The sequence below is a fragment of the Sorex araneus genome, chromosome 3 (assembly GCF_027595985.1).
Source record: "Sorex araneus isolate mSorAra2 chromosome 3, mSorAra2.pri, whole genome shotgun sequence".
Classification (NCBI taxonomy): Eukaryota; Metazoa; Chordata; class Mammalia; order Eulipotyphla; family Soricidae; genus Sorex; species Sorex araneus.
The window spans coordinates 214,047,154-214,069,972 of NC_073304.1; the positions used below are offsets into that span (position 1 = coordinate 214,047,154).

Sequence of the window (22,819 nt, forward strand, 5' to 3'; positions counted from 1 at the left end):
GGATTTTTTGGATCACACCCGGCGATGCTTAGGGGTTTGTCTAGATTTGCACTCAGGAATTACTCCTGGTGGTGCTCAGGGGACCATAAGGGGTACCAGGGATTGAACTCTTGATTGGCTCCGTGCAAGGAAAACGCTCTACCTGCTGTTCTAGCACCCAGGCCCCAAATCCTAGGTATTTTGTGTAATGTGGTGTTTTTAAGTATCATCTCTCTCTTTTCTTTTTTTTGCATGGACGTTGCTGACTGACCATTTGCTTGAGGTCAAGGACCCAATGGAGCTAAAATTAAGTCCAAGTTTGTTCACAAAACAAATTATTTGTGGCCTGGAGCAATAGCATGGCAGGTAGGGCGTTTGCCTTGCAAGTGGCCCACCCGGGTTCGATTCCCAGCATCCCATATGGTCTGCTGAGCACTGCCAGGGGTAATTCCTGAGTGCAGAGCCAGGAGGAACCCCTGTACATCGCCGGATGTGACCCAAAAAGAAAAAAGAAAAAAAAAATCAAACAGATTATTTGGACCATTTGAGAATTTTCTGCAATTCTATTTTATTTTCTTTTCCTTCTTTCACTTGGCCTTCCACTTTACCCACTAGAAAGGGAATCCTCTGTGTGTCTCTGTGTGTAGAGGGCCCCCAGCAATACTTAGGGGATTTTAGGACCCACTCCTGAAGATACTCAACCCACCAGGCTAGACCCATCGAGCATTGCCAGGGCTTTGCACCCACCCTGCTTCAGCCCTGTGAACTATCTCGCCACCCGCAAAGTCCGTCATTTTCCCATTGTCCTCTGCTTTCCCTGAGCCCACCCAAGAGGTGCTGGGGGCAAACCATGCTCTGTGAGACCCAGGTCTGATCACCTGGCTTCTTGCCTGGGAAATGACAGAGACCCTCCCCATTCCTAGAGAAGATCCTAACCAAGACAGCCAGGGGGCTGTGGCGGAGGAGTCCGACAAGGGGAAGGTACTTTAATAAGAAACTCTCTTGGGGAAAGAGAGACTTGATTCCTAATGCTGGAAAAAATCCATTCGCTCCTCGAGGTGCTTCACGCCTGCCCCACACCCCTTGTAGGCTCTGCTGCTGCTTCTGTCAGTCTCCGTGGTGCTCGTGGGCATTTGTGGGCGTGCGCCACACTTTCTTGAGCAGCGATCGGCTTCAGTTTCAATCACGGTTTTCCTCTCGCGGGACTTGCTGTAGGGGAACCTTCCCATCCCTGTTTCTGCCTTTACCTCCGTTATCTTGAGAGACCGCTTACAGTTGCATGATTTCTTCTCAGCGCGGTAGGAATCAGATTGTCGTGAGCAGCACAGACACAAAATCCTGTCCTCTGACCACCCAGAAATTCTTCACTCTCAAACAAGCGGGGGAGAGGGCGATGTTAGGGGCTGCTGATGCTCAGTGCATGCCTCCCTGAGGTCCAGTGAATCCCGAAGGGAAGCGGATTCTCATCAGTAAGTGCCAGTGCTTTGTTTTGTTTGAAGAATGTTGAAGTCCGACAGAGCTCCTCTTCAGAGAATTTAGATAAGAGGTGAAAAGTTCACACCACTTCCTTTTCTTCTAACTGCAGAGCTTCTTGAGAATTGAACAAACGTCTCAGTAACTGCTGTCTGTTCACACACACACGCGCACGTACACACACACACACACACACACAACACACACACTTTTTCTCGATGAGACGAGACTGCACTTACTCCTTACTTCCCGCCCACCATGACATCTCCAGATGGGTTTCCGCTTGCTCTTCCCTCCAGCTGCCTATAGATGTGGTCAGCTTTCTTCGGGGGTCGGGGGGAGGTGGGAGGTGGAGTCACAGCTCAAAATGCTTTCACTTAAATTCGGAGGTCATAATTAATCTAGGGCCTGAGATGTTTCTCCACATGTGTGTAAATACCACTCCTTTATCTCTCTTTTTGTTGGTTTGTTTTCTTTCTTTCTATTTTGGTTTCTGGGCCACACCCAGCAGTGCTCAGGGACGACTCCTGGAATTGTGCGGGGGACAATATGTGGTGCCAGGGACCGAACGCCATCCCCCTGCCACCCTATCTCTCTAACCCTGTGTTTTCTTTCTGTTTTGATTCCCTCTCCTCTGCCCTCAGCTTCATTGTTCTCTCTCGATGGCCAGGGGTGACACATGCCTCATGTTGGTGCTCGCCAGGGACTCCTGTGTCTCCAAGCCACTCTTCGTGGTCAGGGGAAATGTGCCACTTTCTGCCCGCGCCCCCGCCCCCCGTCTCCGTGCTTCCTTCCCTTCCCCTGTCAGGGTCGAGGTGAGCTGTTGCTGGGTGTTGAAAGAAGTGTTCCAAACCCCAGGCTTAACTTTCCCCGGCATGGATGGTTCTCCTTGGGCTTCCCAGGGAGCACTCTGACTCGGACCCAGTCAGACGGGGATTTCAGTTTGACCACAACTTCCCTCCCAGACCCATGTGTGCCTGCGTTGAGCAGTTCCGCGGCACTGGACCATGGGCAGCTCCGCAGTCAGCCTGCCCGGCTCCCCCTCACGACGGGAACGTGATCCCTGGGGAGCGACTGGGAAGGACTTTCCCTCCTCGCTGGAGACCCGCGTGTGTCTGGGGAAAGGTCAGGATGTGCTGGGCTAGGAGGTTGGGTTCAGGTTTAGGTTTTTTTCTTTCACTAGTTGGGACCTCCCTAGGTCTTGCCAAGGTTGCCCTGATCATAGTGCTCCCTTCCTGATATGCCGACCCCAGAGTGGGAGTCCACGTCGTAGCCTCGGGGCTGCCTCGGCACCCCTGGCCGTGCTGACTGTCCTTGACTGACATAAGCAGATGAGAGAAGAAACATGGGTGCATGGTCTTGTTCAGTGAAATTGCAACTGCCTCCGCATGTGCATGGAGGTGGTCAGGAAGGATTTGGTGGCCGTGGTGCATGCGGAGGGGACAGGCATTATTTTTACAGTTGGTTGTTTTTTTTTTTTTTTTTTGGTTTCTGGGCCACACCCAGTGATGCTCAGGGGCTCCTTCTGGCTCTGCACTCAGGACTCACTCTGGTGGTATTTGGGGGACCATATGGGATGGCAGGGATTGAACCTGGGTTGGCTGCATGCAAGGCAAGCACCTTACCCACTGTACTGTTGCTCTGGCCCCATCTGGTTCAGTTTCTGCTCGTCTGCATTTTCTTACTGCCTCCAACACATGTCCAACTTCTGTTCAAGTGAGAGTCATTTTCTCCTTAAGAGGGACGTGAGAAGACGAGTACTAACACTGCTTCAGAGCCCAGGGACACAGGAAAGTGACTCATAACTGGTTTATTGAACCAGCCAGTAGTTGAGTTTGGGCCATGTGTCTCTTCTCCTGCTGTCTTTCTGGATATTTTGGGATGCCCAGGCCTCTTGCTTATGGAGGGTGGGTGGCGAGCAGCCTTGTCTTATCCCCCAGGCCTTGGAGAGAGTGAACTCAGTAACCCCCAGGGGTGTCCAGCCAGGCCCCGGTGGTTAGGACCTGGCTTATTTTGGGGGGGAGGGGAGGACACACCCAGCTGTGCGCTCAGGGGACCCTATGGGATGCCCGGGATGGAACCGGGTTAGGCAAGCGTCTTACCCGCTGTGCTATCGCTCTGGCCCAGGCCCGGTTTCTCTGTGAGCTGCTAAAGCCTCGGCCCCACAGCCTTGCTCTGGCCAAGTTGAGAAGAACAACCACAAGTGCTCACTTCCTGCATCCTCCGCCGCCGCCTTCCTCCCCTCACCCCTCGCCCTCCCAGAGCCATCCCCCTTCTCCTTTGGGTGTCGTGGGGAAGGGGAGGCGAGTGAGCGAATTCCCAGTGAGGAACGCAGTCACAGCAGGGACCAGGTGGTAGTGGTCCTTCTGAGGGGTCACCTACAGGCACTTAGGATTCAGTCTCCTTGACAGCCCCTCGCCCTCCTCCCACCTCACTGGTGCAGTGGCTTTTGGTGGGCACGCACAAGCCCCCCCGAGGCGATGAATCACCTCTGGCCCTTCTTGCTTCCTGGTCTTGCCCACTCTACGCGTGCTTTCTGCTCTGCTACTGACCGTTCTTCCCCCACGAGTATCACTTGGCCCCTGGCCCTCTCCCCCTAGAGCCCCCGCCGCCCCAAAGCCATGGAAACACAGCAGTTGGGAGACAGGGCAAGTGGCCGAGGAAGATAGCACCTAAGGCTCCTTATCTCCGGTGTGCGCTGGTTTGTTTTGTTTTTTCCATTTGCCGTTGCCCAAGAACCAAAGCATCCGCCACTGCTCAGCTGCATGGTGCAATGGCCTGGCCCGCTGCCAGGGTGCTTCGCCAGGTGGCTGGGCCGTGGAGGCTGCTGCATGCGATGGGCCGATAATACCCCACCGCGCTGTAAACAGGACACTCCACCCTCCCGCGGCTCCTGCCGCCCCGGCTGCCCGCTGCTCTGTCACGGCCTGTCGTGTCTTCTCAGATAGGGGAGCCGATTGTCCTCTTTCCCTGCACGCCCTCCCTCCCCCGCCTCCCGTTTTCCCAAATCTGATAGGGGGTACTTTCCAGAAATGAAAGCATCTCGCCTTCCAACCACAAGCAACTGTCGTGACTTTGCAGCGCTTCTTCTGGTAACCATCATCCCATGACAGCAGGGCAGGGACTTCGGGGGCGCAGCTCCTTCCGGCATGCCCAGGGCGGGTCAGCCCCCATTGCTGTGGCTCTCACTTGTGAGATTTCTTGAGAGAGCAGCTCTCCTGGGGTGCGGTGGCAGCTGAGTCTCTCTGCAGCATTCACATTCAGGGTGGGCTATGCCCTTGCCGGGGGGGACTGCCAGGGTGCAGGGGACGGGCCTGTTCGCTGGCCTGCGGGGCTGCTGTCCTGCCTCCCTTACCCCCAGCTCCAGGGATTGCAGAAGGGGCCTCCAGTGGCTCTTGGCTTCACATATCGAAGAAAGGCTTGGAAGTGCATTTGTATCTTATCTTTGGTTTGGTTTTGTGGTGTCAGGGCCTCACCTGCAAGGCAAGGGCTCTGTTGCCACCACTAAGCCACATCCCGGGCCTTTGTCTTCAGGTCTTTTTGTTAAAAATATCTGGGCCTGGGGCCGGAGCGATAGCACAGCGGGTAGGGCGTTTGCTTTGCACTAGGCCAACCTGGGTTCGATCCGGCATCCCATATGGTCCCCCAAGCACTGCCAGGAGCAATTCCTGAGTGCAAAGCCAGGAGTAACCCCTGAGCATCGCTGGGTGTGACCCAAAAAGCAAAAATAAATAAATAAATAAATAAAATAAAAAAATAAAAATATCTGGGCCACACCTGGCAATGTTTCAGGATTGCTCCTGGCTCTGCACTCAGGGAGTACCTGGCGGTGCTCAGAGGACCATATGAGATGCAGGGGATTAAACCCAGATTGGCCATGTGCAAGGCAGACGCTCTCCCCACTGTGCTATCGCTCTGGTCCCCGTCTTCAGTTCTTACCTGGTCACTCGCGCCAGGGGTGTTCCTACTCGTTCCTAGTGAGGGTTCCTGGTGCTGGCCACCACCTGACCAGACCTCTCGCCTTTCAACCCAGCCCCTGTGAAGGTATTTGAAGATAGCCTGGAGACCCGTCGAGGGTGGCACAGACCTACATGTAGGTCTGACTTTAACTTTGACTAGTGTTGCATCTTTGTGGGGTGCCTCCACACATTGGTTTCACCCTAAACGCAATTTTGGTCCGTAAGTGAGCAGGTGCTCATGTAAGCCATTTGGGTTGGTGTGTTGAATAAACTGTGGGTTTTTTTTCCTTCTCTTTTCAAAGTCTAATTTTAATTTTTTGAGTTTCTCTCCCACCCCCTTCTCTCTGAGCACGAAGGAAACGTGGCCATTTTAGGCTTCTCAGAGGGACCAGGACGTGCCAAGAATTTGGGGCTTTGGGAGGGGAAGAGGGGCCTTGCGGAGGGCTTGGAGACAGAAAAGAATCTGTCATCTTGTGGCTGCCTCGGAGCGGTGCCAGCACCCTGTGCTCGGATGTGGTCACTGCAGAAAGAGGGCTGAGGCCCAGCTGTCGCATGTCAGGAAAGAAACTGAGGCAGTGGGCCGGGGCTCAGCAGCAGGGCTCAGGCCTTGCATGTGCAGGACCCGGGACCCGGGTTTGAACTCCAGGAGCCCCCAAGAAGGAAAGAAAGAGATGGGGGCAAGTGTGCCGTGGGAGCAGTGAGCCTTGCGTCGCCAAGCACAAAGGAAGGAGGGGTCAGGGACTGCTGGCACTGGACTGGGGTGGGTGCCTGGTTCCTCCGTGTGTGTGTGTGTGTGTGTGTGTGTGTGTGTGTGTTGGTTTGCTGTAGAGGAGCAGTTGGGATCCACACACTCCTCTCAGAGTCTGTGGATGACTTTGGTTGAGGTGCCAGGAACCTCCTCCGTGTGTGTGTGTGTGTGTGTGTGTGTGTGTGTGTGTGTGTTGGTTTGCTTGCCTCTTGCACAAGCATTTGGGATCCACACACCCCTTTCAGAGTCTGTGGATGACTTTGGTTGAGGTGCCAGGAACCAAAACAGGTGGTTGGGTTCTCACACCAGATTCCAGAATTCTGAGCCCTCTCCTGACTAAGAGCGCCAGGAACAGAGACCCCGCCGATGGCTCCACAGGTCCCTGGAGGCTCTCGGTACCAAGGGCAGCAGACACTGGTGTGAAACGGGTGTGGTTCACCCTGTCCCAGAGGAAGCCGGAAGTCAAAGACCCCGTTGGCCCCCTCTCCCGAGGCTGCCGTGGGCGTGGGTGCCTGTGCCTGTGCCCTGTCCTCCCTCGGCCCCTCTTCCCCGCAGAGCCTCAGAGAAGCTGCCCCTTCTGCAGGCCGGTGGGCTGCAGAGGGAGAGGGTCCCGCCGAGCTGGGCCTCTCAGCCCTCGCCGCCCGTCAGCCAGTCCCTGGCCCCTCACAGGGCCGACGAAGAAAGGGGACACGGGTGAGGGTGAACCCCAGTCCTGTGCCCGGGACTGGGAGTCTGGCCTCTGTGAGGAAGACTCTGAAGGAGAGTTGAGCAGCCTGAAGGGCCCGGAGAGGGCGCCCTGCCCAGAGCTTGTCCTCTCTGGGCTGGAGACTGTGCCTCAGAGCAGTCGTGACGCAGCCATTCCCAGCAGGCCACTCGGCCTTGATGCCCGTCCCCCGCGCCCTTGCCTCCGCCCTTTGCTGTCGCTGCCCTGGTGTCTGACCCCGCTGCCTGTGTGGCGCAGACTCCCAGAAATACCCAGATCGCCACCACCCCCACTTTGGTGCCCACGGCCCTCCCTGTTGCCTCCACATTGGGGGTGAGGGGTGGTCTCACACCAGGCTGCTAGTGTTTTCCCACACCTGGTTGCAGTGCTCCCTGGGGGTCGCTGTGGTGCTCACGCGTGTGCTTGCTGGGAGTCCCGCTCCTGGGCCTCTTGCACAAGCATCTTTAACCTCAGCGGGTCGCACACGCCGGTCTGGGTGTCCGCTGGAGATCACGCACTGAGCACTGGCTCCGGAGCTGCAGCGGCCGCGCCTGGCACCTGTGGGCGCACGAGGCACAGGACTTGCAGCCTCGTGCCTCTGAGGCGGGAGCCCGACCTGGGAACTGCCAACCTGTAATGTTCTGGGATTTTTCTTGTATTATGGGCCACACCCAGTGGTGCTCAGGACTTACTCCTGCTCTGCACTCAGGGATCATCCTCCCTGCTGGGCCTCAGGGGACCGTGTGGGATCGAACCTGGGTTGGTCGCAGGTGAGGCAGGCGCTCCGCCCTCTGTGCTATGACTCTGGCCCCAACCACCGTTTGATAAATCCAGGCTGGGAGAATGAGTGGTTGGAATGTTAGTGTTGGGACTTGCACCCCCAGGACTGGCGTGCAGACTCACTGGGCGACAGGGCAGGGCAGAGGGAAGGGTGCCTTTGGAGCCTTGAGAGGGAGAAAAGCTGTTCGGGGGCTTGGCTCAGCACCTGTGAGTTAGTGGGCAGGCCAGTGGACTGCACCGGGCCTGTGTGCTGGAAAGGGCAGGTGGGCTGGACGAGGCCAGTGGGCTGACGGGCTGGTGGACCCAACAGGGTGGTGGGCTGGACAGGACAGACTGACTCAGAGTCTGTCTGAGCAGGCGAATTCGAGCAGGTTACCTTTGTGGTAAGTGCTTTCAATCAGATACTTAGGCGCCTGCAGATCGTCGGCCTGGTGTATGTATGTTTTTTTGTGAGTATGTGCTAGATGTGGCTATATGTGTGTGTGTTGTATGTGGTGTCTGTATTGTATGTGTGCTGTGTGTGTTTATGTATGTGCTGTATCTGGCTGTGTTGTGTGTGTGCTATATGTGTTGTTTGTGTGATGTGTAGTGTGTGTGTGCTATGTGTGGTATATGTATTGTTTGGTATTTATGGTGTGTGTTGTATGTGTGTGCTATATGTGGTGTGTGTGAGCTATATATGGTATGTGTTGTATGTGGTATGTGTGTTGTATGTGGTGTGTGTGCTATATGTTGTGTGTGCTGTATGTGGTATGTGTGTTATATGTGGTGTGTTGTGTGTTATATGTGTGCTGTATGTGGTGTGTGTGGTATGTGTTGTATGTGTAATGTATGAGATGTGTATTTATGTATGCTGTATGTGGTGTGTATTGTATGTGGTATGTGTGGTGTGTGTGTGCTGTTTGTGGTATGTGTATATGTGTGCTGTATGTGGTGGTGTGTGTGGGGGAATGTGTTGTATCTGCGCTCGTGGGGACTGAAGGCATGGGCAAAGACATAAATTTGACCTAGTCCTTGGCCTGGGGTTGTGTATTATGAAGGAGTGTAAGGCCCGTCACCGAGAGAGGAGGTAGCAGCCTAGAGGAGTAAGTACATAGTTCCCCGGAAACTCAGGAAATCCTGAGGCCCTCCTCCCAGGCACTCTGGAAGGCTTTGTGGGAGTGGGGTCGGTGTGATGGTCCTGACAGATGGGTCAGATTTGAACCCAGCACGTGTGTGAAAGCTCAGTGGTGGGAACCTGGGACTTGGGTAGGAAATGGTGCAGAGAGAACTTGTCCCTGACACAGACACCTTGAAGAGCACTGAGTGCAGAGAACAGGGAACGAGGGAGTAGGAGGGAGCGTGAGCCATTAGGGCCCACCTGTGAGAGTGTCTGAGACCATTGTTTGGTTTTGGATTTGGTGCTGGGGATCGAACTCAGAGCCTCACAGTGAACTCCGTCTTCAGTCTCTTTGAGGTGGGTTTTTGTTTTGTTATTTTTATGAAGTAAAAGATTGGATTTAGGAAGTGTGGGAGAAAAGGACAAAGGAAAAAGTCCCATAATGTAAAGAAATGACCCAAACTGAAACATTGGTCACTCCAGAATGAGAAAACTTTGAAGAGTTTTAATGGGGAATTGTGTGTGTGTGTGTATTTGTATATATGTGTAATAACATTTATTACATAAGGCAGGAAGAGACTACAAAGCAGCGGAGAAAGTGCGAGTCCATTTTTAATTGTATTTGAGGAAGCCGCGCCTGGTGTGCTAAGGACAGGGGGAGGCTTCTTCTCACTCAGTGCTCAGGGGTTGCTCCCAGTGGTACTTGGGGAGCCACGCAGTGCCAAGGGTCAGACCAGGGCCATTAAAAGTTTTTAAGCACAAATATGAGTATATACATGATCTGTACAAACTTGCGTACATGCAGAAGGCAAGTCACCATTGTGATTTTCCTCTCTGGTGGGGCTAAGTACAGGCCAGTGTCGCGGCTGTCATCACCACCATGATGGGGTATCGGCGCCTTCCTGGGCAGCTGCCCACTAGCCGTAACTCTCCATTCCCCCTCTCCAGGCCCTGGCTACTTCCCTTCTTCCTGTCCTGATGAATTTGTCTATTCTAGTGCCTCATTTAAGTGGAATCATATTTATTCTTTTTGTGCCTGTTGTGTTTCTTTTATGTGAATGTGTTGGAGTTGCGTCCATGCTGGAGTGTGTGTATTTGAGACAGATACTGTCTTGTTTGGATCTGCCACATTTTGCCTATTCACCCCCTGTCCACTATCACAAATAGATTGGTTCCACCTTTGTGCTCTCAGCCAGGAATGCTGCACTGAATATAGGTGTAAGGATATGTCTCTTCCAAGACCTTTCTTTCAGTGTGTGTGTGTGCGCGTGCGCGTGCACATACACACACACTTAGAAGTGAATTTGAGGGGTTGGAGCGATAGCACAGTGGGTACGGCATTTGCCTTGCATGCGGCCGACCCGGGTTCGATTCCCAGCATCCCATATGGTCCCCTGAGCACCACCAGGAGTAATTCCTGAGTGCAGAGCCAGGAGTAACCCCTGTGCATCGCTTGGTGTGACCCAAAAAGCAAAAAAAAAAAAAGTGAATTTGATGGATTGGGCGGTAATTCTGTTTAACTTTTGTTGAGGCACTGCCAACCTCTTAGTGTCTTTTTAATACAAAGCTCTTCGGGTTTATTTATATCTGCAGTCCCTAGTTCTCTGTGCTGTGCTTAATGCACACAAGCATCGCCAAGGAATTGCTATAGACGTGGAAGCAGTTTGTTCTGCTTTAAGGAAGGAGCCTTTACAGATAGTCAGATAGGAGCATTCCTAAATGTGGCCTCGGAAGGAAAACAGGGTCAGCTGAGATGATTGAAACTTATGGATGATCTCACGGTCCTTGGAACTGTTACCATCTCGCAGAAAGCCTAAACTAAGGTAAAAATAGAGTGAATGAATTTGTAATAGCTTTATTTTTGTGCACTGTGGACAGAAGTCAGAGACACAGGAGAGAACCCAAAAGCCTTGGATGTTTTCCTAAATTGGCTGCCTTGCTCCCAGCTAGCCAAAAACAGTGATATTATTCCCGTGGTCTTGGTTGCCCCAAGCTGCCTGGAGCGCACCAGTCTGGAAGGAATTTCGAAGAGTCCTTCATTCAGTCCATGGGGACAGGTCCACCGTGCCAGGAGCCCTGAGCAGGTGCTGGAGGCCGGAAGAAGGGCAGGGCATGCAAAATGGAGGCGAGCATGGGTTTTGTCCACTTCGGGGCCTCCTAAAGGATGGGGACCACTCTCGGGCAGCTTGGTGTGGAGACTGAGGCAGACAGAGTTCCTCCGCCGGTAGGAGCAGGACAGAGATAGAAGACACATGGAACATAAGCCCCAGCCCACACAAGATGGTGTAAGACGTTTGCAGTGATTAGGGCCCACTGGTTAGTGAGGAAGGCCCTGGCCACATTATGTGCTTTCACGGGTGCTTCAAAGGAGGCTCCTTGGAGGGAGGTGGGTCCTGGGGGCAGGGGGCAGTTGGGGGAGGTCACCCCCCACTCCACGTTGATGTCAAGGTGTGCCACTGTGCTCTCTCCCAGCCAGCGTCCCATGCTCCGTGGCCCCAGAAAAGTCTGTGTGCAGGCCTCAGCCACCCCAAGTCCGACGTACATTTTCTCTGGACACCATCCTCAGCTCCTACCTTCTGGGCCAGTGGCCACGAGATGCTGATGGGGCCTTCACCTACTGTACCAATGACAAGGCCACCCAGGTAATTAACGCTCTTGCTGACGGAAATAAGGGCCGAGGAGGTGGGGGGTGGGGGGCTTCGGGGGGCTGTGGCTAGCTGAGGGGTCCTCTGGTTTGCCCTGGGTTTGGGCTGTTTGCATTCCCCATGGAGCCTTCCACCAGCCCCTTGCCTTGTTTCACTAGCTCATTTCCTTTCCTTTTTGTTTTGTGTTGGGGCCACACCCAGCTGTGCTCAGGGGGCTATTCCTGGCTCTGTGCTCAGGCGTGATTCCTGACAGTGCTGGGGACTCAAACCCGCGTCACAGCTGACCTAGCTGCGTGCAAGGCAAGTACTTCTCTGCCGCCCTCGCTCTCCAGCCCTGGGTCAGCGTAGTCACACGTGGGCGAGCCAGAGCCCACTTGGAAATTCAGTCTGGGTTTGGAAAAACGAGATTTACTGGCTGAATTGAGGCCAGCATTCAATTGTTGGTGCTCCCTGGATGGCTAGAAATGGTGACCCCCCAAAGAAAACACATGGGTCCAGGAGACTTCCCATTGTTGCCAGAGGCCTGGAGTGTTTCCAGGTCACTGAGTGGATCCCTAGCCCGAAGGCGAGCCTGGGCGCTCCTGGGCATCCAGGCTCCTCCTTGCCGTTGCCTTTCCTCCTGCTAGTTGTTTCTGCGAGGGCGCCTTGGTGTGGAAGCAATCCCCACGATCGATCGTCCTGTGTCTTTTGAGCAGATGGTGCCAGACTGAGTCAGAAGTCAGTCATCTTGTATGGGAAATTATAGAGATGTTTTTGTTCCTTTGGCGGGGTGCGGGGCCACACCTAGTGGTACAGCAGGGGCTGCTTCTGGCTCTGTGCGCAGGAGTGACCCCTGGCACTGCGCCAGGACCATATGCAGTGCTGAGAGTCAGCTGCCTGTAAGGCAGCCCTGTATTATCTCTTTTCTTGTTTTTTTTTTTCCCCCCTCTTCTTTGTTTTAATTTTGGGCCATACCCAGTAGTGCTCAGAGCTTACTCCTGGCTCTGTGCTCAGGGATCATGCCTGGTGGGACTAAGGGGACCGTATAGGGTTCCCAGGATCAAATCCGGGTTGGCTGCATGCAAGTGCCTTACCCGCTGCTGTACTGTTCCTTCAGTCTCCTCGCCCCCCCCCAGTCTTCTTAGCATAGACTTTTATTTCTTGGGAGGGGCACACCCGACGATGCCCAGGGTTTACTCCTGGTTCTGCATTCAGGGATCACTCCTGGCAGGGATTTGGGGACCATATGGGTTTCGGGGATCAAACCCAGATCGGTTGCATGCAAGGCAAAAGCTTTCCTCGCTGTGCTATCGCTCCGGCCCCTTTGGCACATACAAGAGTCAGAGCTTCTCCCTTCCGGTGTTGGCCGTTTCTGTCCCTCTGCAGAGCCAGTGGGTGGTTCTCAGAGGAGAGGAACCAGGGTAGAATGAACACAGGCCTGGAGGTGGCCCCGGGCCCTCGGGGACACTGCACACGTCAGCTCCCCCTGTGCAAGCTGGGGGAAAGCCCCGCTCTGCCTCCCCAGGTGGGTGCCGCCAGACGTGACAGTGTCTCCTGGGCTCCCCTGAGCCTGCTGCCTTATCTGGGTACTCCGTGTCGGTCCCTGCTTTCGTTTTCTGGAGTGAGATGTCATGAGTGAATGTTGGAATGTCCAGGACTGGGCTTGGCTTGTTGGAGTAGAGAGTAAGGAAATGAGGACAAGGTTCGGCCACTCTGTGTCTGCGGGGGGCTTTGATGAAGGCCTGTGAGCAGATGGCCAAGGGTGGGGGGTCGCAGGCGCCAAATGTCTGGCACAGCTTCGAGGAGGGGAATTCTGGTGGCAATCCTACGACCCAGCACAGCGGGGATTTGCCAGAGTTCAACTGCGCACCCCAGAGAATAGGAACCAAATGCGGAGAGAACATGCTTCAGGTTAGCAGAGGAGTGACTTCCTGGGAGCTCTGGGTGCAGCTCTTCCTGTCACGTAGCATAGGTGTCTCGCCCCTTTCACAGGCCTGCTGCATGCAGCTTTTCAGGTCAGATGAGGTATGCAGTCAAGGAGAGCTTCCTGGAGGAGGAGGTCCTGTGGTGCATCGAATGCTGAAGCCCCCCCTGGCCCAAGCCCCTGTGATTTCCTGTGGCCAATTTAGGCAGCCTCCATCCCACTCAAGGCAGGGTTGCTTCAGATGGTGCTGGCCTGAGACTGCTTGCTGCGGGCCAGCACTTCTCTTATCACGAGTCTGGGCTCCTGCCACTGTGAGAGAGGCCAGCCCCGGCCCTGCGCCCGGCCCGGCTGTGCCGTGCAACCTTCCTCTCTCCCGGGATGGGCTCCAGCCCTCGAGGAACTCTTAGCAACCCGTCAATATTGTGACTGCCGCCAGAGGGGGAGCGCCCGCCTCGGCCCACGCACCTCTGCACCCAGATGTGCCCTCCGCCCCGTGCTACTCCTTCCAGGGTCGGGTCTCCACGGAGACCCCTGTGACTTAAGTGTGCCAGCCACCTCCCGCCCCTGGTCCTTCCCTCCTCGGCACACAGCGTCCCTCTGCAGGGAGGGGGGTGCAGGGATGTTCTCTTGGGGTTCTCGAGGGATCGTGCAGAGGGTAGCTGGGCGGCAGGGCCTGCCCCAGGCCTCACAGTTCCAAAGTGGTAGAACTAGACCGAGGGGCCGAGAGAGAGTGCACGGTGCAGGCGCCTGCCTTGTGTGCGGCCCGTCTCGGTCCAAGTCCTCAGCACCACATACGGTCCCCGAGAATGCCAGGGCTCACTCCCGAGTCCAGAGCCAGGAATAACCCTGAACATCGGCTCGTGGCCCCAGCCCCCTTCCAGGAAAAGAAAAGCACCAGAAAAACAGATCGAGGCCAGAACCTTTCCCTAATTCCTTAGAACTTGAGGGTCTGTCTGTACCTCTGTACCTGCCTTTTTTTTTTTTTTCTTTTTGGGTCACACCCAGCGATGCTCAGGGGTTACTCCTGGCTTTGCACTCAGGAATTACTTCTGGCAGTGCTTGGGGGACCATATGGGATGCCGGGGATTGAACCCGGGTCGGCCGCATGCAAGGCAAACGCCTTACCCGCTGTGCTATCACTCCAGACCCTGTACCTGCCTTTTTTGTTTTTAAAAATTTTTCTTTTTTCAGTCACACCTAGCAGTGCTCAGGATTTACTCCTGGCCCTGCCCCCAGGGGTCACTCTTGGTGGCGCTCAGGGATACGGGATCCCAGAGAACAAACCTGGACCAATGTCACAGGGCAAAGCCGTGCTCACTGTACTGTTACTCCGGCCCCCTCTGCTCTTCTGCCCTTGTGTTTTTGTTTGTTTTTGGGGGCCACACCCAGCAGTGTTCAGGCCTTCTCCTGGCTCTGCACTCAGGGATCACTCTCGCTGGGGTTCGAGGAGCTATGTGGGTGCCAGGGGTCCAGCCTGGCTGCTGGTGTGCAAGGCGAGTGCCCTATCCTCTGTACTTCCTCTGGGGCCCAGTCCTTTTTATCTATCTTTATTTCAGTTGGGGGCTCGTAGCTCTGTGCTTGGGCTCACTCCCGGCAGTGCTTGAGGGACCATGTGCTCTGCCTGGCCGCACGCAGGGCCCATGCGCAGCCCTTTGAGCCCCTCTGCAGCTCCTGCCCTCGCCAGTCCAGCTGCAGTGGAGCAGAGACCCTCACTTCTGCCCTCCTGCTCCCGCTCCCTGCTGCGCCCCCCTCCGAGCCACATTCCCGGGAGCCCGAGTGTCAATTGGGCTGAGCAGCTCCTCTCTCGGAAGGCCCTGAAGCCAGCCCAGGCCCTGTCCGCCCTGGAGCAGGGACCCTCCTCCCCTCACCCCCTCCACACACACTCCAGGCTCAGCTGTGTCCCGGACCCGGGGCCTGGCAGAGATGGCAACGCTGCCCTTCCTGGCCCTGGCCCCAGTCAGGCAGAGAGCTGTGCTGCCTCGGGGCGGGGAGGGGGAGGGGGCTGGCCAGGCCTCCCTGGGGAAGGGCTACTTTGGCACTACTCTGAGACCGAGCAGAAGGCCACCGGGTCCAGGACAGCACGGGGGCCCAGGAAGAGTGGGGCGCAGCGTGGCAGCGGAGAGGAGGGACTGCCGTGGGGAGCCAGGAAAGGTTCTGTGTCCGGGGTCAGGAGTCTTCAGGCTCACTGCAGTGTTTTTCTTTGTTCTTTTCTTTCTTTTTCTCCTATTTTTTTGTTGGGCTGGTGGTATTGGGGGCTTAGGACCACGCCCAGTAATGCTCAGGGCTTACTCCTGGCTTTGCTCTTAGTGATTTGGGGGCTGGGGATCAAATGATGAAATCCAGGTGGGCTGCAAACACCTACCCGCGCTACTGTCTTTCCAGCCCATCACTGGAGTCCATTTCCTTTTCTTCTGGGTTCCCGGGGGCCTTGGGCCAGCCCTCCTGGGGGCCAGTCAGCGCAGAGGTAGAGAGGGTCCCCCTCACCTTGCTCTGCAAAGCCTCTGAGATTGGGGGCTGTCTTTGGGAGGAAGGGTGCCGGCGTCTGGAATCACTGAGCAGAACTCCCGGCTGACCTTCTCCCGCAGACAGCAGAGCCCTGGGCGCCTGGTCCGCGCCCTCCCCTCCCCTCCATCCGTCTATGCCGCCAGGTTCCGGGAGGGGAGGAAGCCCCCAAGAGAGACCTTTTGTCTTTGGCCTGACTTGTCCTTTGGGGTTTCAGTAGGTGGCTTCGGTCCTGACAAGCCCTGTGCAGTGTCTGCGAGGTCTGGGGAGCCTGCCCCCACCGCAGCCGCCCACCCCTCTCTCTGGCCTCCGTTCCTCAAGCTCTTGCCTCTGCGTTTAGCGACTCCGAGTCCAGTCTGCCCGCTGGGGCCTGGGTGCGGCGCCTGCTTCCCACACCGACAGGACGGTTCGAGTCCGTGATGGAAAGTGGGAAGGCTGCCTGGTGGCGGTGGGGCCACCTGCAGGCAGAGCACGTGAGGGCCCTTTTCCTGCTGGGCTTCAGTTCTGCTCCAGTTGCTGGTGGTTGGTGCCAGGCCCGGCCCAGAGCTGCTCTGTGATGCCCCGCGCCTGCAGTGGGTCCTGTCCCAAAGCCTGGCTCGAAACAGGCTCCACTGGGGGGGGTCGCTGCTCTGTCCCCTTTCCTGCCTGCTAGTTCCATGGGGTCGCGCCCTCACTGGACGCCAGCCCACCCCCTGCCATGCCCAGTTATCCCCCCACTGGCTGCTCCGGGCCCTCCGTGTCCCAGCATGGCCCCCTTGGCCCGACCCACGTCCACTTTTGCATGGCCCTCTGTGCCGTTGGCTGTGGTCTCCCGCGAGCTGGCTGGTCAGTAGCCCGGCCTGTCCCTCGGCGGCTCCCCCTGGGCCAGGTGTGGAGATGAGCTGGTGCCCCTGCGGCGCCTGCTGCACCTCGGCTCTGCGCTGTCCTGCAGGAGCCCCGGGAAGGACTCCTCCCACTGCCGCGCGTGCCACTGGCTCCGGGTAACACCACAGACGGTGGGAGTGAGGGGCAGGGCCGGGTCACCCTCCACTCTCAGTTTAGCAGTGGGACCTGAGCTCACACCTGCGCACACATCTGCTCGCTCAGTGTGCGCCAGGTCAGTGTGTGAAGAGCCGAGCACGGTCCCGGGGCTGCTGCGCAGAGCACCGCATGCCGAGTCACTGCAAACAGCAGCAGTTCATCCCCTCAGACTGCGGGAGACCAGAAGTTTGAGCTGGGTTTCACTGGCCCAGGAGCCAGGTGTTGGCAAGGCTGCCCTCTGGGAAGGCCGTCTGGGAGGTGTGTTCCTTGCCACGTCCACTTTGGGTGGCCACCAGCATTCCTTGGCTTATGGCCACAGCACTCGGATCTCGGCCTCTGTGATTGCCTCACCTATTGGCAGTGTGTGCCAGAGTGATCATACAGTGGGTGTGCGTCAGCCTTGCAGATAGCCGACCCGGGTTCGATCCCTGGCATCCCATATGGTCCCCTGAATGCAGAGCCAGGAGTAACTCCTGAACATCGCCTGGTGTGACCCAAAAAGCCAACAAGAAAAAAAAAAGTCCTCAAAATGCCAAAATCACCTATCAGCAGTGTGTCTCTCTCATAAAGACAGTCATAATGATAGTTGGGACCCAACTAGGGAATTGAGGATGACTGGCACTTCTGAACCCTTCACTAAATCACACGCCATGGGATGCTTGACAGAAGCTCCTGGTGCAGTGCTTTTGGGGCATCAGGTAGGGCTGGCACATATTTATTTAACAGAATATGTACTTCGACCCTCTGAGCTCACTCCTGGGTCTCTGCTGAAGATTCTGCTCTGTCAAATGGTATATTTATTCATTTATTTAATTTTTTTGGTTTTGGGTCATAGCCGGCAAATGTTCTATAGTTACTCTTGGCTTTGCACTCAGGAATCACACCTGGCCGGCTCTGGGGACCATATGGGATGCCGGGGATCAGACCGCATACAAGGGCTGCATGCAAGGAAGTTCTCTACCCTCAGTGCTCTCTCTCTCTGGCCCCAGATGAGATTTTCAGGGCCAGGGCCTGAGACCTGGTATATCTGGACGTTTTTGGTCTTTCTGGCCTGCTGTGCCTCTCCTCACGTGCTCCAGCAGCGCTGCCCAGGGCATCTGCCGTCCCCTGCTTCTGGGCCAGAGCACTTGCAGCTCCTCCTGTCCCCACCGCCCTCTGCTTCCCTTGTGCTGGCCAGCCCATGTCTCCTTGTGCCTCCTCCTGACCCGGGCTGACCTGAGATCTAGGGTCACAGCTCTGGGGGCCAGAGAGATACAGTGCAGGGAAAACACTTGCCTTGCACACAGCGGGCCCGGGTTCTGTCTATGGCACTGTGTAGGGGTGGTGCCTGAGTGCAGAGCCAGGAATGAGCCCTGGTAAGCCCTGTGCCCCCAAAATGAGTAAAATAAATGTAGTCCCTTACCAGGTTGCAGCATACCTCTCTCCCTCCTCCCTCCCTCCCTCCCTCCCTCCCTCCCTCCCTCCCTCTCTCCTTCCTCACCTTCCCTCCCTCCCTTCCTCCTTCCTTCCACCCCACTCTTTCTGTCCCCACCTTGTGCAAACTCAAAGGGGACGGGGGTCTGGTTGTTCTCTGTGCCCCCAGCACCTGGATTCGCCCCTTCTGCACACCAGCATTCAGTAGCTTTTTGTGGAACACAAGAATGAAGCGTCGCCCAGCCTTGGCTGACGGGTGGTGATGCGGGCAAGGAGCGGTCAGCAGGGGCTGCTGGGGCTTTCTGATGGGCAGGGATAGGGCGGCTTAGACCTAATTTGGGCGTTAGGGGGTAAGAGAAGGAGATGGTGGGAGGGATGCACATTGCATGTGTGAGACCCCGGCTCAGTTTCTAGCCTGCCCCTCCTCGCTCCTCCCCCCCCCCCCAATGGAGTTAGCTTTGCCTGGGGGACAGTGAGCTGTGAGTGGAGAGAGCCTTGTGGGAGGGGGTAATGTGGGCCTGTGTGGCCATGTGGGTGGGCGTGGGGGCGACATGATTGCTGGGTGATCTTTCATGAGGGTAGCCGGAGTTGCCGGGAGTGTTGCAGAGTAGGGGAGGGTAGAGGCCTGAGGCAATAGATACCCCAGATGCCGGGGCTTTGCACAGCCTTCCAAGCTCGGGGCACGCCTGTCTCTCCTTCCACCGCAAACACATCTCTGCAGAAAGAAGGCATTCGTGGGGTTGGATGGGCTGCTTGAAGGACCCACAGGGCAGAAGGGGTGCTCAGAGGACGCGAAGGCTAAACTGGGTACTCAGAAGGACACAGCCCACTGTGGCATCCTTCCTGCCTCTCGCCACCACCCATGGTGAGCCTGACCCTCCCTTTCTCAGCCCTGCTCACCTCTCCAGGGACAGGCATGCTGGCACTTAGCGCTGCTGGCATCGGTGGGCCTGGTGGAGCTCCGTGATGTGTTTGTGTGTTGGCTGGGGCGTTGCTGAGGGTCTGCAGCCCCTGTCCCGAGGCTCGGCCGCCAGCACCCTCTTTTCCGGAGAGTGGACATTTGTGAGGAGAGCAGCTGCTTGCTTCCCACCCTGTTGGAGCCTGCATCCCCTGGGCCCCGGGGACGGGCCTGCAGGATGTGCCGTCTCCTTTTTCCCCGAGGAGGGAGCCGAGGACATCCCTCCCTGGGCCGTCTCCCTGGGGTGCCAGGCCAGGCCACGAGGGCCATTATCTCCCGGTGTCACAGAGGGGAGAAGGCCTGCCCGCCAGTCCCAGGCCCTTCGGACCCTCCACCCGCAGCCGCAGCTGTCCTGCAGGCCCGTCCGTCTGTCCATCTGCTCCCATAGCCCCGTGCTGGCTGCCCTGCCCCGCTCTCCTTGACAGCTGTTGGGAGCGAGCTGCGGGGGTCCCTGCCTGCGGCCCGCTGGGGGAGCCGGTTCCCAGGCCCTCGCGGCTTTGGCTGCGTGTGTGAGGGAGGAGAGGGACAGGTTCCCCATGTGGGTTACCTCTCCGGCCTCTCTGGGGAGCGCTGTCAGGACGGGGGTCCTGGGGAAGGATCTTGGCCTCCTCTGCCTGGTGCTGTGAGCCAGCCACTCCCTCCACCGGGGGTGGGGTCAGAACAGGGGTCTCCCCCCGTCCCCACGCAGCAGGGAAGGGAGGATGGCAGGAGGGTGTGGGGGCTCCTGAGGGCAGAGATGCCGCCAGGAGGTGTCGGGAACTAGGGCCGAGTTTGACGGCCGTCCACCCCCCTTTCCGAAAGGGCCGCCCTGGGTGTCGGGAGGGGCCCTGGGCCCTCAGCACTTAGACTGCAGGCGAGGTTCACCCACCAGCGTGGCTGAGGCCCTTTGCGCCAAGGGGTGGGGGTAGTGGGGACCTCTGTGGCTGTCTTCCTGTCTCCCCCGTGGACGGCCCTTAGTGGAGGCCCAGCTAGTAACTGGCTCTCCTTGGGCTCCCAGCAGCCCGGGCTAGAGCAGCCACAACTGCCGTGGTCCCCCAGTACTTGTCACTCTCCCCTCCCCCCCCCGGGAGCCTGTGGGAAACGGGGCTGTGATCCGTGTGGGAGAGTGGAAGGGAGCAGAGCACACGCTGGCCTCCTGGGCTCAGGAGAAAGTTCTCGAGGGTGTGGATAGCACAGAGGCCGCGAGGTGAGGAAGCCAGATGAAGTCAAAGAGGCCAGCGAGAGAGCAGCTCGCCAGGCACCCAGCTCTGCGCAGGAAGTGTGCGTCCACTTCCCCAAGCTGCCCAGGCACCCCCGGCTTACTGGGCGTCTCTCCCTGCAGACACCCCTGTCCTGGCAAGAGCTGGAAGGTGAGCGGCCCAGCTCCTGCACCCACAAGCGCTCGGCGTCCTGGGGCAGCACAGACCACCGGAAAGAGGTAACCGTGCCGTGGGCCTCCTGGCCTCTTGTCCACTCCAGCTCTGCCACGGCGGCTTTTTCAGGCATGTGGCTGCCTCCTGGCCTCTTCCCAGAGTGATGCTCCTTCTGCCTGCAGAGCAGGGAGCCCCCCAGCCCACCTGCCCCCTGGATGAGGGGAACAGCTTCCGCTTAGCGGCAAGGAGAGACTGGGAAGCACTTGTACTGGGGAATGACGGCTGGTGGGAAATGCAGAGTTTGGAACGATCGGGTAAAGGCAAACTGTGAACGCTGAGGCTGGGGGCCATGGCATGCGTGCAGCCCCAGTAGCGGATCTGAGCCCTTATCCTGGGCACAGGGCAAGCATTGGATAACCGCAGGCAGCCGAGCACTCTGCATCCCACAATTCAGTGTGCACATACTTATTTATTTTAGGGGGCCGGCACACCTAACAGTGCTGAGGCTTACCCCTGGATCTGTGCTGCCCCTCCCCCAGCCCCATCAGGAACGAGTCCAAGTGCACAGACAGGAGTAAGCCCTTAGCACCACACCACTGGGTATGGCCCCCAAACCCCAAACAATATAAATAAAATGAGGACAGTCCTTTGAGAATAACGGAGCGTGACCTCCCCTCTCCCATGTCTGGGGCAGAGCAGTACCAGTGACTTTGGAATCTGCAAAAGATGAAATAGTTTTTTTTTGTTGTTTTTTTTTTTTGCTTTTTGGGTCACACCCGGTGATGCACAGGGGTTACTCCTGGCTCATGCACTCAGGACTCACTCCTGGCAGTTCTTGGGGGACCATATGGGATGCTGGGAATCGAACCCGGATCGGCCGCGTGCAAGGCAAATGCCCTACCCACTGTGCTATTGCTCCAGCCCCAAGATGAAATAGTTTATTTGTGGCGTTTTTTGTTTTTGTTTTTAACTGAGGTGCCAATGATCTATGGCCACACAGTTGGTCAGAAAAGCAAATAATCATGTCCAAGATGTCCACTCTTGCCAGGGTGTTTAACAGGAGGGTGGACACCCAGCTCCCGCATGCATTTTTTTCCTTTTTTTGGGGGGGTCACACCCGGCGATGCACAGGGGTTACTCCTAGCGGTGCTCTGGGGACCATATGGGATGCTGGGACTCGAACCCGGGTTGGCTGCGTGCAAGGCAAATGCCCTCCCCGCTGTGCTATCACTCCAGCCCTGCCCCCGCCGCACGCATTTTTACGGGGGTCAGGGCCAGAGAGGGGCGTCGGCTCGGCCTCACCTGCCTCTTGTCCCCACTCTGGGCTCCCAGATCACCAAGCTGAAGCAGCAGCTGCAGAGGACCAAGTTGAGCCGCAGTGGGAAGGAGAAGGAGCGGGGCTCCCCGCTGCGGGGGACCCTCAGGGTATGTGTTCTCCCGGTACCTCCTCCCATCCACACCCCAGCCCCCAAGTGGGGGTCCCCTATAGTGGGGTTGTCCAGCCCTGAGCCCTACCCCGTGGTAGACCCTGTGGGGTGAGGACGGGGGGAGGGGTTCGTGCACACATGGCCCTTCAGAGGCCACTATGGGGGGTTGCTCACCTGCTCCCACACCACAGGCACAGTGGCTTCCCCAGGAGCCCACTGAAGGCCCCACGGACCCCCAGACTCACTGGTCTCTGCCTGGGGACCGGCCCTGGGGCCCCTGGAGTGGTGCGGGTGCGGGCAGGTGGCACCTGGCCCTCCTGTGAGCTCCCTTCGCCCCCTCCTCAGGCTTCGCCTCCCAGCTTCCCCTCAGGGCCCCCCAGCCTGCGCCTCAGCCCCTGCCTGCACCGGAGCCTGGAGGGCCTCAACCAGGAGCTGGAGGAGGTGTTCGTGAAGGAGCAGGGCGAAGAGGAGCTGCTGCGGGTGAGTGGGGACTGTCTCAGGCGCCCAGCCTGTGGGAGGAGCACCAGTGCGTCTGGCAGACTTAGAGCCACAGAGCTGGGGGCTGAGGGGGTGGGGCAGGGGAGCAGGGACTGCAGAGGGAGGTGCCCAGTGGCGGGGCACGGGCTGGCAGTGAGGGGTGCCCAGCTGGGGGGCAGGGGCTAGCAGTGGGGGATGCCCAGAGGGGGGTGCCCAGCTGGGGGAGGCAGGGCTGATGGAGGAGATGCTGGTGCCCGGCGGGGCATGGGGCCAGAAGGGTACCTGTGAGCCTCCCATCTCCCACCCCTTCCCCCCAGCCCCCTTGCAGTCCCTTCCCCTGCCCTGCTCGCAGGTAGAACCCATTCCTCAGGGGCGGTGCCA

At 57.4% G+C, this 22,819-nt stretch overlaps 1 protein-coding gene across 2 annotated transcripts in view; it reads left to right on the forward strand.

Annotated features, from left to right (window-relative positions):
• FAM117A (family with sequence similarity 117 member A) overlaps positions 1-22,819 on the forward strand; it is a 44,648-nt gene that overhangs the window by 15,939 nt on the left and 5,890 nt on the right. Inside the window, exons 2-5 of one of the 2 annotated variants that reach the window (XM_004608681.2) lie at positions 11,214-11,383; positions 20,504-20,599; positions 21,867-21,959; positions 22,307-22,441. In XM_004608681.2, coding sequence (XP_004608738.1) covers positions 11,214-11,383; positions 20,504-20,599; positions 21,867-21,959; positions 22,307-22,441 — 494 coding nt within the window. The remainder of the gene's footprint in view (positions 1-11,213; positions 11,384-20,503; positions 20,600-21,866; positions 21,960-22,306; positions 22,442-22,819) is intronic. The other variant, XM_055132611.1, reaches the window with a different exon arrangement.